At 35.9% G+C, this 13,017-nt stretch overlaps 2 protein-coding genes and 1 long non-coding RNA gene across 14 annotated transcripts in view; 2 read left to right on the forward strand and 1 right to left on the reverse strand.

Annotated features, from left to right (window-relative positions):
• LOC116842137 (mitogen-activated protein kinase kinase kinase kinase 5) overlaps positions 1-4,956 on the reverse strand; it is a 17,091-nt gene extending 12,135 nt beyond the window's left edge. For 4 of the 12 annotated variants that reach the window (XM_032810901.1, XM_032810900.1, XM_032810897.1 and 1 more), the window contains exons 1-9: positions 4,812-4,922; positions 4,678-4,735; positions 4,181-4,336; positions 3,708-3,940; positions 3,319-3,582; positions 3,040-3,232; positions 2,855-2,958; positions 2,561-2,628; positions 843-881 (exon numbers count right to left, since the gene is read on the reverse strand). In XM_032810901.1, the coding sequence (XP_032666792.1) occupies positions 843-881; positions 2,561-2,628; positions 2,855-2,958; positions 3,040-3,232; positions 3,319-3,582; positions 3,708-3,940; positions 4,181-4,336; positions 4,678-4,735; positions 4,812-4,922 (1,226 nt within the window). Of the gene's footprint in view, positions 1-842; positions 882-1,778; positions 1,863-2,560; positions 2,629-2,854; positions 2,959-3,039; positions 3,233-3,318; positions 3,583-3,707; positions 3,941-4,180; positions 4,337-4,677; positions 4,736-4,811 lie in introns of all 12 variants that reach the window. The other 8 variants (XM_032810905.1, XM_032810902.1, XM_032810899.1 and 5 more) reach the window with 3 other exon arrangements.
• LOC116842142 lies at positions 3,877-5,716 on the forward strand. Its single transcript, XR_004377681.1, has 2 exons — positions 3,877-4,001; positions 4,534-5,716. It is a non-coding gene; the product is annotated as an uncharacterized LOC116842142 (long non-coding RNA).
• A 2,734-nt stretch (positions 5,717-8,450) lies between these two features.
• The window catches only part of LOC116842139 (hemicentin-2-like), a 12,463-nt gene continuing 7,896 nt past the window's right edge, over positions 8,451-13,017 (forward strand). The window contains exons 1-3 of the mRNA XM_032810906.1: positions 8,451-8,565; positions 9,148-10,703; positions 12,347-12,479. Of these exons, the coding sequence (XP_032666797.1) occupies positions 10,322-10,703; positions 12,347-12,479 (515 nt within the window). The 5' untranslated portion in view covers positions 8,451-8,565; positions 9,148-10,321. The remainder of the gene's footprint in view (positions 8,566-9,147; positions 10,704-12,346; positions 12,480-13,017) is intronic.

Consider the following 13,017-nt stretch of genomic DNA (forward strand, 5'->3'; position numbering starts at 1 on the left):
TCTCTCTCTCTCTTTCTCTCAAGTATTATAATCGTACAGTTTTATCCCATAACGCGCATTGTAATATCTAAAGAAGTCTGTAACAATTGCAAATTGGCTTTTTAATCTCCAATATAATAAATAGTTATATGTCTAACAATCAAAGAATATCGGATCGAAGAAGACAATGCTGTGAAATATGACAATAAACTTAATTACATAACTGACACTTTTGTCAAGCCTCCTCCACCAGTATGGTTGATGAAATAGCTTCAGTGTGTTAGGATATCGAAAGAACTAACATGCAACAAATAACATCAAGTACACGTAACATGAAAAAGGAGCACACTTCAAGATTCTATATCTATCTAAAATTAGTGCACATGATATTGATATTTCTTTGTAAATGACAGGGTGGATGTTGATTAAATCTGTTATGATGTGCTTCTTGTTATATAGTCACTCTGTTCAGTTATGTTGTGTACAACAATTATACCACGTAAGTTATTTGATACCTCTCTTTTGTATATTATTATAATACCATTATTATAAGTCGGTTTTCTTAAACGCGTATTAGTTAAAAGTTATATAACTTCCTATTCGCTTAACAACGTAAATTTGGAATAATTTGAAAATAATAAAAACATATTTTTATAATTTTTAGGAAGAGCAAATAGAGTAGAACAAGCGTATTAATACAAAATAGAATTATTATCTGCATGAACAGAATACGATTTCAAAGAAAAGAAAGCGATTGAATAGCAAATTAACTGTTCGAGTGATGCAATTTACAAGAATTATGCATAGCAGGAGATATAAGTGCAAGGTGCAAGGTGCAAGGGAAAAGGGTTACCTGCCAATACCTTAGCAACAACTCCTCATCAATGTACTGCAATAGACTCCTGTTGGGAGAAATTATTAGAATTACAAACTGATCAGAAAAATTAAAAGTACGGGTAATAAATAATGGAAATGGATTACAAAACAGAATTTAGGATAGAGAGAAAAAAAGAGTTGGTATGCTACGAAGACGAGAATACTTATCGGCGGGATATTAAATATTTTAGAATTATGTGACCGAGTTCTACGTTGTTAAAAGAAGAATCAATGATACGAATAATTTCAACTTTCGTAAGAATAGATTTTCCAAATATCTCTCATCGTAAACTTTCGAGAAATACTAGTGAGAAAAGTGTACAAAACTGCACATACGGAATGGATCGCTTTTATGCCTGACTTTGAGATGGAATGAATGATTCTAATGTATGAGATCGATATGTTAATGTACATATAAAGTACATTTTCAAGTGATTGTATTTGCTTTGATAAAATGCATAACATATCAACACTGTTCGAAAACTTTCAATCATGCAATATCATACAAACAATCACGTCTATCGCCTAACATGCAAAAGATGGTGCTTGTGATTTTATATATCTACAGTATATTGTTAAATCCTATTTCATTAGAAAGTGTCTATATACATAACAGCTTTTTTGTTAACTTTGACTATACAGCCCAGTTAAAGATATCGTCTATAATATAATATATCTGAAACCACTTTGACTGATATAAGAAAAATGTAGTATGTTTTATATTTACATGTTATATGAAAGAACTGCAACTTAAATTGTATTAATACCATTATTTCCCGTTATTCAAGGAGGCAAATTAATCAGGATTTTATGAGATTAAAACAGTGTAAGTGTGTCACTTGTCTTGATAAGTACATATCTTTGTTACATTCAGAGCAGAAAATAATTTTCACGCCACACTAACTGTAAAATGTTTATGTTACCTTAAAGTCATACGAAATATCTCTGTGCCGGTTTTGCTACGACGTTTCAATATTTTACTTGTCATAACGTTCGCGCCAAGTGTACTGGTACAAAAATAAGTATGAGTAAATAAGTAGCAACTGATTTCTGTCCGCGATGAGAATAACAAAGAAAATAACGGTTAATCAATAACGACGGAGGACGCGAGGAATGAATTTCTCTGATATTCATATTCAACGATTTTACGATATTCTAGCTATTTCTGTGATTGCCTATTTACCTTTGCAAAAGAGACTTCCAAACTTATCGAGATATTTCAGAATATGATGTGCTGCTGTTTCAAGTGTAAGAGTAATAAATGTACACGTTTCTCTCTCGTCCACTCGGAACAAGTATGACATGATGCAAAGCATAAGCACGCATGCCATATGCGATATACTTATTAGTTACTATCAGCCAAGAATAAGATGTCTGTGACCCTTATGATACAGCATACCGTATTGCTGTCTTGTTTATGCAGTCTGACAATTGCATTTCGTCCGCAAGTCACGGTATCTCTTTAAACCATGTGTATATATAGAGATGTGTACATAAAACATATAATGCACATTGAAAAATTATATTGGAAACTCTCTTTCTCCAGTCTTATTCTAAACATTTATCAAACATTTACAAAACGAGAATGTCGTCGAACAAAACAGCAACTACCATATTAGTGAAAGTGATATGGAAGCTCCGATTTTTCTGATGATTTGCGAGATGTGTAGTGAAAATTGATGGAGAAAAACACAAAACAACTTACTTTTCCTGAACATCTTCGAACGCTGAACCGATTCCACAGTCTGGATGCACGTCACAATTATGTACAGCCTAGATGTACAAACATGCGAATCAGATGTTCAATTTTCATTACCATATATTTTGCGCGCTTTCGCTTTAATTATTATATTTACATATATAAAATAGTAATTATATAATATAAAATATAGATATATTTTATAAAATACATCATATAATATATAATTACTATGCTATTACGTTAGAAAAGAAAACTTGACTATTATAACTCTGTTCATATTGATAAGAACGGACTTACCTTGACGTTATTCATAATGTCCATAATATCCCATGCTGGATTACTGTCCACAGATGGTGATATAGAATCTCGCTGTAACGTACCTCCGTCGATGTTGATTTGATCTATAAGGCGAATTACGATGATGAGCGTGTTAGGACGTGAGTAAGACAATGACACACAGTTCACTATTAATTCACGCTTACCATCACTGTCCAATTGCGATATACTTTTCGGCCTGGGTCTCGCGGTGTGGCGGGAGGCTATCCTCTGCGGTACATTGGGCACTGCGCCGTCCTCGTCGGCTTCGAGATCGGCGAACATGTGACTGGGATTCGATACTTTTTGCAACAGTTCTAACGCCAATCTCTTGCTCATATCCCCTTGGAAAAACGCGTGCTGCAATTCGAAATGCATCCCCTACAGATTTGGCGCCAATGTGTTTACCTTAAGTAACATCGACGAAGTCAAATGACAATAACAACCTGAAGCAACTTCTCCGCCGTCGGTCTTTTCTTAGGATTCTTCGTGAGGGCGACTTTGACGAAATTGTGGAACGTCGGACTCCATTTGTCGCGATCCTTCAATGTCGGCGGCTTGAAGCCCGACTTGGACATGAGGAAGAGGGCACGCATCGGATGCAGGTCAAACATTGGCGGCTGCAATTCCGCCAATTCTATTGCGGTTATTCCACACGCCCAGATATCACATAACTGATTGTAACCGCCTTTTCTTTCCACAGCTGCTACCTGTAACATAATATAGTGAAAACAATAAAAACCTGCAAAATTTCTATCAACATAGATCAGCTTTATCGATCTGCAATACAATTATAAAACACATTCTTCTTTGAATATCATTGAGTTATAAGTACCTCAGGTGCCATCCAGTAAGGTGTGCCAATAAAACTTTTTCTCTTATTAATCGTCGCAGTAATTTGCGCTGACACGCCGAAGTCTGCCAATTTTACATCACCCGCCTCAGTTAATAATATATTGGCACCCTTGATGTCACGATGCATCTTGCCCATGCTATGTAAGTAAGCTAAACCTGTCAGGGTTTCTCGACACATGTACGCTATTTGTATTTCTGATAATGGTCCAGTTACTGCAAAGAAATTACTGCAGTTACAGGCAAGAAATATGATTATTGCAGCTTTAATTAAAAGGTAATTTGTATGATACTAATCTATAAACCATTATATAACGATATTATAAATTATCATTACAATACTATTGTGAACATCAATCTAAATCCCTTTTGCATATGATTTAAATATTTATTATAGAAATCTAATATCACATCCTATAGTATGTAATTATTAAGAGCAGTAGATATTAAACATACTATGATATATATCTTGTAAAGATCCACCTCCACAGTATTCCATACATATCCATAATTTATCTCTTCTTAAATAACTGCCATAATATGCAATAATATTGGGATGCCTGCAGTCCTTCATCATTAGAATCTCTTGCTGAATGATCGCAAAGTCATCACCTAGAAAACACACAATAGTGCCACAAACTATTCTGCTGTTTTTTAACAACACAATTTCTACTATCTGTAGTAGCTCGATATTATCCTCCAGCACAAACAAATAGATAATCTAGAGACAATCTATAGACAATCTGATAAACAGATATTTTTCTAGCCATTTTTCACCAGATCTTCATATTGCTCTATACGCTTTGTAGGAAAATCACAACACTTGGCAGGAAAATCATGATACCACAAAAGAGACGTGTGGCACAACAAATGAAAAAGTAACAAACATCCGAATCAAGAGACTAATCGTCCAACCAATACGATTCTAAACACTCGGCCGACGGTATGCTCACCTGGCTCCAGCTTGATAACCTTAATTGCCGCGAGATCGTTCATGGACAGTCGTTTAGCCTGCGAAGTGAAAACGATATAATTGTGGCGCTTCTTCGTCGTCGATTGTCAGGTGCACGGCTAAAGGGATACCGACCTTGTAGACATCGCCGTAGGTACCACTGCCAATTCTTTGGATGAGCTCGTACTCATCCTGGGGATTCCTACGGCTGATGTCACTGGACAACGCGTTCGCGTTCACGGCCATCGCGAGCGGCGCGGAAAGGATCCGACGACGAAGGGAAGAGAAAGACAGAGAGAGAGCGGGAGCGAAGCGTGACACCTAGTGCGTCGGGATGCGCTCTCAGCCGCCGTGAATCGATGCACGCGTGATCGCAGCTGCGTCCGCACGACGTAGCGGAACCATCTAGCCCGTCTCGTCGGGATGTCACACCAGCCGTCGAGACGTCGACGTCGCCATTGTCCACAATAGCCCGAACCACTCTGACATTGGCCGCGATCCGCGGCCACGACTAATACGCAGTGGTGGTGTTACGATATGCGATTTGCAGCTGCAGCGAGGAATCGATGCATCGCTCGGCCACGGACCGACTGACATGTGCATACTCCGGGAAATCCGGGGCCCATAGCACGAACGACAGAAGGAACTCGGCCAATGGTCGATCAATCGCGGTTTCAAATTTTGATCGATCGCACTTTTCGAGAATTTCAGAATGACAGTTTTAAGTCACTGACGAGACAACACGATACACGCCTATATCAGAATGAATTGAGGATTACAATCGAGGACCAATCAGGTAATCTAAATTTTGATTCCGCTTTATTCGACTGGTCCAATTGCAATCCTCAGTCCACAGTCTAATACGGACATAAAGACCGTTGATTTTACGAAATTTTGCGTACTTAGATAATTTCGCTATTTAATAGCCTCCTGTCGGTAAATTTGTCGATAAAAATATGTAAAATCATTGTAGGTGATAACTAAAAAAATATAGAATAGAATAGAATTGATAAAAATATTAAATAAAAATATTAAATATATTTCGTTATTATATATCTGTATACATAACGTAAAAACATCAAAATAGTCGTAAATTATAAAATTAACATTTTATTAAAATGTAATGCTGGATGTTTGGATTGCTAAAAATAGTCGATAATATCACTCTTCTTCAATTACCTCCGGGCCTCTGGGGTCTTAACCAGTTCGAAAATTTACCCAAGGCTGGCTGTCTTTAATAATACATTGTCGGTGTGTGACGACAGTCTTAAATTCATTCCTGCGTATAAACCTAGGAAATGTTCAACTTAAGGCCGATTCTTCCAAGCTCTTGGTAAGCTAACCAACATCAGCTAAATCACGTGTCTGTCTTTGTCTTTCCTTCAAATGAAACAAAGACAGACGTATGATTTAACTGTCAGATTACCAAGAGGTTGGAAAAATCGGCCCTTAGCCGCGATTGGTTTTCACTTATCGCGTTCTGTCGCTTGGGTCGTTGCTTTTTTTAACGCGCTAACTATGGCCTTAATTAGAAGCCGCGGCAAACCTGCGTCGTTCACATGGAAACCGCCTGTAATGTTGTTTCAAAAGTTGGGTCACACATTCACGGTAAAATAATCCAGGTCGTTTAAGTATAGAACGCGATATCGATTAACGGAGATAAGGACAGACTGATGAAGAATGTGTGAGTATTAAATGTGTTTTTTTCATATTCTTTATGGTTAATGTACTCTGTCGAGAACGTGAGAACTGCTCCGTCGATGCCGCCGGTAACTACTTGAAGTGCACGCTGCTATATCGACATATTGCTCGGTCGATACCTCGAGTGCGCTTCGATCGAACTCGCGACATTATTCGTCGTGAATAAACGATGGCGGCAGGAGGACGATACGTAAACATCTGTTTTTAAATGAAGACTGTGTTTGACTTTGCGGAATATTCGGGGACTGTTATAATGTACTGGGACTCGGTTTGCGACTTTAGATGCCTTCGAGGTTAAACACGTTAACTTTAATAATTCTGCAAGTTGCGCGAAACATGTCCCGTAAAATTGACGCATTAGTCCGTATTATATTGATCCTTATTCTAAGAAATATTATTTTATTAATAAAAAAAAATTCACAGAAATAAAAATCTAATATATGTTTCTAATGTCGGTAAAACCTTAATCTGAATTTGTCTTTGCCTGAACAAAGTTTAAACTCAGATTTAGGTTTAATCGACATTAGTAGAAACAGGCATCTATATCATCGCGCGATATAAAGATCTAAAGACAGGTTTTCGATGATGTTTAGAAGCAGAATACAATCAGAATACGATGTTGTATTTCCGTTGTATTTTCTGTATCGGAGAGCAGCACTACTAAAACTTAAAATGATAAGATAGTTATATTTGAATAGATATTGAAATTATATTAATTTAACCACAAGGCTATCTTAAATTAACCAAGAAAGCCTTGTATTAATGTTAAAGCTTATTAAAAGTCCCGGAAAGTAACATTTTAAGGTCATGATAACATCGATATCATCTTTAGCAACATAATTGAAAACTTCTTGAGTTTAATGTAGTGTAGTATTTTTGTGTTATGTATAGCTTGTTTTTGACTAATTCTCAGAAATTCTCTCATTGGACCATAGGCTGCGTTCCAAGCTGCGAAAAAAGAGCGTTAAATCATTTCGAAACCAAGTGTACACACATATGGCGGCGGCGCTGTGATAACACGCTCGAATAATTAGGATAGCGCCAGAGAGGATACAGGGTTGGATACGCACGCGTGAGTCCGCGTTTGGGGTCCGTCTTCCGCTTCCAGTCCGGTCACTATGATGCACGATGTGGAACCGAGTTAGAACTCTACATGAAATATGTAGAAATCTCCCTCTAGAGACGAGGCGGAGGATTAACGCAGGTACATACGCATCAGCCGCGGGAAGCACACCTCACACATAAGCTTCTCACAGCCGAAACATAAATAACCAAGGGTCATCCACTAAATGCCTTCAGAGGCTACAGGCTACCGGCTCTTCAGAGCGCTTTTTTTTCTTTTATATCCGGGATAATATATAATGACGTCATTACATAGCCAGAATACTTTGAAGCGTCTAATGGAAGCTATTCACGTCAATATAAATTCGATGTTGACAATCTTATCGATCGACTATATCTCGAATAGCACAAACTTCTAAATAAGTTTCAATGACGTCTAAAACAAGTTTCAATGCCGTCTGAAAAGTTTTTCGAGTGTTTTTGGGAATTTTACGCTGTCTGGAGCATGCACTTGTTTATATGTATAAGTGTAAGCTTATTAAAAAATATTTATATAACTATCATTCCTATAGCACAGATCATTGGGGCAATATTGGCTACCATTAATAAATTAAGTCCCAACATACTCAATATTGGCCCAATATTGTAGACATTTTGCATTTTATAGCCAATATATCCCAGCAAACATGATGACATCAATTAACGTTAGAGGCGTCATTAAAACATCATTAATATATTATTTGATAGCATCTTGCTGCTTGATATATACATGTGATATTATTTTACACGGTATGATATATTTGAATGTAATACAAATATAATACGACGTTATACATTTTTTTTAAGAGAAGAAAAATCGTAGTTTTCCATGTCATGACTATATATAGATTTTCAAACTATCGTTATTCTTACAATGACTTCATTCTACTTAATAAGTATACGCGACTTCGCAAAGTATTCTCGTGAAAGAGAGAATAATTCAATTCTTAATTCTGACTCGTAGCGTAGCGTGTCATGCTGCTGGAACCACACGTCTTGGACACTCTATTTACCGCGCACTTTCTTTCTGCGCCATGGACTGCGTCGTTGTCGTCTTCGCCGTCGCGCTATTTCAATCCTTTTAGATGTAAGTTTTTATTCATTAAATGTTTTTGATCTCGTCTCGACTTTTTGCAGATTATTTTGAAAGGATTTCAAAGAGATTTTTATTCAATCTATGATTGAGATGAAAAGTTTTTGCTATGAATATATTGTATCTGAGAATTCCTCTTATTGCATATAAATTTATGCAGTTATGTGCAGATATAATAAAATAAATAACGCAACTCCACAATGATATATCAGATATATATAGATTCTTAAAGCATATGTGACTTCCATAAAATTCTATTTAAACTAATCGACAATTAATAGACGGAACTATCAAGGATATATTTAGACACTTGTGTATATGTAACTTGTCGTCAGACAGGAAATATATATATATACAGTTTTCTGTTTTAATAATTATATTATTTTATATTAACTTCCAAAACTAATAATAATCCACGTTAATAAAGTAGAACCAGTGCTGCCTAACTTATAGCAAGTTTAAGCGATTTTAAACAATAAATTATAAAGGGAAGACAAGAAAAATTCTCTTTCTTGTGTTAATAAAATATGTATTTTTTATTTCATTTCGTTCTTATTTCATTTTCTTTGTTGGCAGTTCGAGGATTGAGTTAATCACCGCTTAGATTTAATCAGGGATTTTCTGAAGAAATTTTCCACTCTTAAGACGCTGTGGTATGCACTAACACTTTCTGCTACGTAGAAGGTAACCGTTGAGGATCGTTAGATAATGGAAAAGGTCTAGCAGGAGCATAAAGGAAAGAAAAGAATTCGAACGGATAAACTAGTTCCCCAATCCAGCGACGAGTGCGCTGCCTTGCTGCGCGCGGAGATACGACCCTTCAGACTGGAAAGGTGGTTCATTCGTACGATGTTTCCTGCGGCCGGGGGATCGTGAACGCTTTTCCGGAGCTATACCCGCCGTGTCAGATGTGTTAGTGAGAAGTATTCATGGATCATTCGAAACAAAGATCGACTGTTGCGCGTCGTCGCACCTAACCGACGATTAATCTCTAACTATTAGAGATAAGTTTCGTTAAGTTTTGTAACATTGTTTCGCATGATTATTTCCTCGCCGCGCGACGAAGCGAGACGATAATTTTAGTGAAAGCATTCGCAACTATTTTGATCGGCCCGCGGACTTTCGCGCTGTTAAGTGCGGTAGTAAAAACGAGTGAGTTCGCGCTGCTTCGACGAATTTTCGCGAGCGAATGACTCGCGAGTGAAGGTTCCGCGATTACGGACAGAACGATTTGCTCAACCGATCGATCGTTGGTGGCGAAATGCGATGCATTCGACTTGCGCGAGTGTACCTCTGTGACTATAATCTCCGTGAATGTGAAACGCGGATAAACCAATGATTGTAGTTCGAACTGTGTTCGGGATTGACGGAAGAACCTATGCGCGTTCTCTTTGTAAATTTTTTTTCTAAAGGACAAGAGACTTTTCCAGTCTTCGTACATTATGGGAAATCTGTTTGAAAAGAAATCCATGGATTTTTACAATTTAACAAACTGATCTCTTCGTTAAGGATCTTACATTCATACATTTGCAATTTTATTTTGCAATTTTATTTTGTAATTTTATCTTCAACGATCCTTAAGACTTCTAATTTACGAATCGTTAGATTCAAAATCTCACAACTGCAAGTTCCTAAATCCGTGAAGCCTCATTCTTCAAGCTGTTCCAATCTCTGTCGTATTGACAAATCCTCCCTCCTTTTCTGCACGGACATATTACATATTGACAAGATCTGTCGCAAGTTCGTAAAAATGAAGCATGTTCATTTGTCGATAACCTTCATCACCGCGTATGTTTGCTACGTCTTCATTTTGTCAGTGGCCAATGGTCATCAACAAAATTTTCTTGAAACACCGCCTTCTTACCTAGAAGTGTTACCTGGTCAAGACGTGCAGTTACACTGCAGAGTGAAAAATAAACGCGGCAAATGTGGTTGGCTTCAGGATAACATACTGATATCGCAGGATGTGGACAAATATAAATGGGCAGGTGACCATTCAAACGATTGCACTCTGCTGATCAAAAGGGTTTCCTTGGAGTTTGATGACGGCAGTTACATATGCCAGGTCTCGCGTACCAATTTCAACTTCATGGACGGGCTCACGTCCTTACCAACGAGGTTGCTTGTGATAGGTAAGATCCCAATTCGAGTCGCTTCACTCCTAGCTCCTACATCCTAGCGGGATGTTAATGACTCGCACATAAAATATCAAGTCGCCTGAAAAGAACCTCGAGGAATTTCTTAGGAAGAACTCAGACAGAATGAAGTGAATCAAATCGTTTGAATAGCGGCAGAAGATTTATGTAAAAAAAGAAGCATGACGATGCATATAGAACTGAATGAAGCGACACCCACGTATAGAGAAACGCTCTATCACGTCTCTTTTTCTTTCCTTAGAAAAAAAATGGATACGACCTTTCTGAACGGCCCAATATTTAATGAGAATTTTACACAAGGATAATAAAATTAAAAGTACCCGACCAAATTTCCATTAACAATAATTAACTGTGCTATTAATTAGATTGAAAGATTATAATAATTTTGAAAATAATATCGAAAGTAAGTCCAAAGTTTCACAAGATTCACAGACATATTCTATATATTGAAATATAATAAAAATGTCCCGATAAACACAAATCTCAAAACTGTCAATTTTTTTATTACATATTTTTTATTATTTATTTTTTATTTCATTATTATTTTATTTTATTATTATATATTTTTTCAAATATAACCATCTAGTTATAATGTGAACTATACGCGAGGCTTGAAAACTGACAAAGGAAATAAGACCACTTGGAATATTTATTATGTAGAGATAAAACTTAAGATAAAAGAGGCATTTTGAAAGGTGATAGTGTCAGGATGAGTATTTTCCGAATTCCTTTGTCAATTTGAAGTACAAACAGACGGAATACACACACTCATGTAGCTGTAAATATTTTGATAGGACTTTGGACTTGCTCTGTAATATTAGTATTGTGATAAGCAACGCAATTGAAATTATGATACGTTAAAAATTTTGTTATATCACAAGAGGACATTTGCATTTCATTTATAGTTTTACATTTAAAGAAATATAACATATAGTAAATAATAGTAATTAATATAATTTATATATTAACATATAATTAAGATTCAAAGTAACGTCGAGTATTTTATCAATGCGCATCAGATCATTCGGATCGTTAATATTTCGCGAACATTGACCTCGAGTGATGCAAGAAAACGCATCGGGCAGCCGTTATGCTCTACTTTCCTACACTTTTGCAACATCCGTGTTAATGGAAATTTGGTCGAGTGCTTTTAATGGCTCAATCGACTCCTGGAACAATTACTCATTCTGTATTTGCTCACGAAATGATAAAATTACGATTACAGTTGCAAAGACAATTAAAATAAGAGCAAATAAGATAAAAGTAGATAAATGGATTAAATAAAAAGATAAAATAAAAGTGATACATTATAAAAAAACAAGAGACAACATCACTGAGACAAAATCCTACAGAAGACTCATTTTGCATTATTAGACTTTCCTTAAATTATGCTTATTTATTTTAACGAACATATTATATTGCACAAATTATTTAACAGAAACTAGATGTATCACATACAGAAGTACATGTACAAACACATTTCTTTAAAGAATATAACATATTTACTTTCGCGTTTATTTATCTATCCTGCTGCACAAAGGTTGTGACTTAAGGTTTTCGGTCACAATAATTTCTGTTTGTATTTATGTTATCTAAATGTACCTTAATGCATGTTTCAGTGAAACCTAAATCACCTATCATGCAGTATGAAGGAGGTAAACCTTTAGACGCCGTTCTAACGCTTAAAGAGGGACACCAAATCATAATTACCTGCAGTTCGAACTATGGGAATCCACCAGCCTTCATTAAGTGGTAAGCAAAAAGCTTAATTTTTAAAAATGCGTATGTCACATACACATCAAAATGACTGAATACTAATATAATAACAAATAACAATAAAAGATGTAAGGAAAAAAAACGTGAGAAATAATTTAAACATTTAAAATAAGAAGAAAATACTTGTAATCCAGATTTCACGTAAATATTTAAAAAATGAAATAAATATATAAGTATATGTATGTATATATATTTTTCAAAATTTATATTTTTATTATTATATATTTTTTCAAATATAATCATCTAGTTATAATGTGAACTATACGCGAAGCTTGAAAATTGACAAAGGAAATAAGACCACTTGGAATATTTATTATATAGAGATACTTAAGATAAAAGAGGCATTTTGAAAAGTGATAGTGTCAGGATCAGTATTTTCCGAATTCCTTTGTCAATTTGAAGCACAAACAAACGGAATACACACACTCATGTAGCTGTAAATATTTTGATAGAACTTTGGACTTGCTCTGTAATATTAGTATTGCGATAAGCAACGCAATTGAAATTATGATAC

This window comes from Odontomachus brunneus, unplaced genomic scaffold, assembly GCF_010583005.1.
Source record: "Odontomachus brunneus isolate Ranch 3 - 2012 unplaced genomic scaffold, Obru_v1 Obru_scaffold_021, whole genome shotgun sequence".
Lineage (NCBI taxonomy): Eukaryota > Metazoa > Arthropoda > Insecta > Hymenoptera > Formicidae > Odontomachus > Odontomachus brunneus.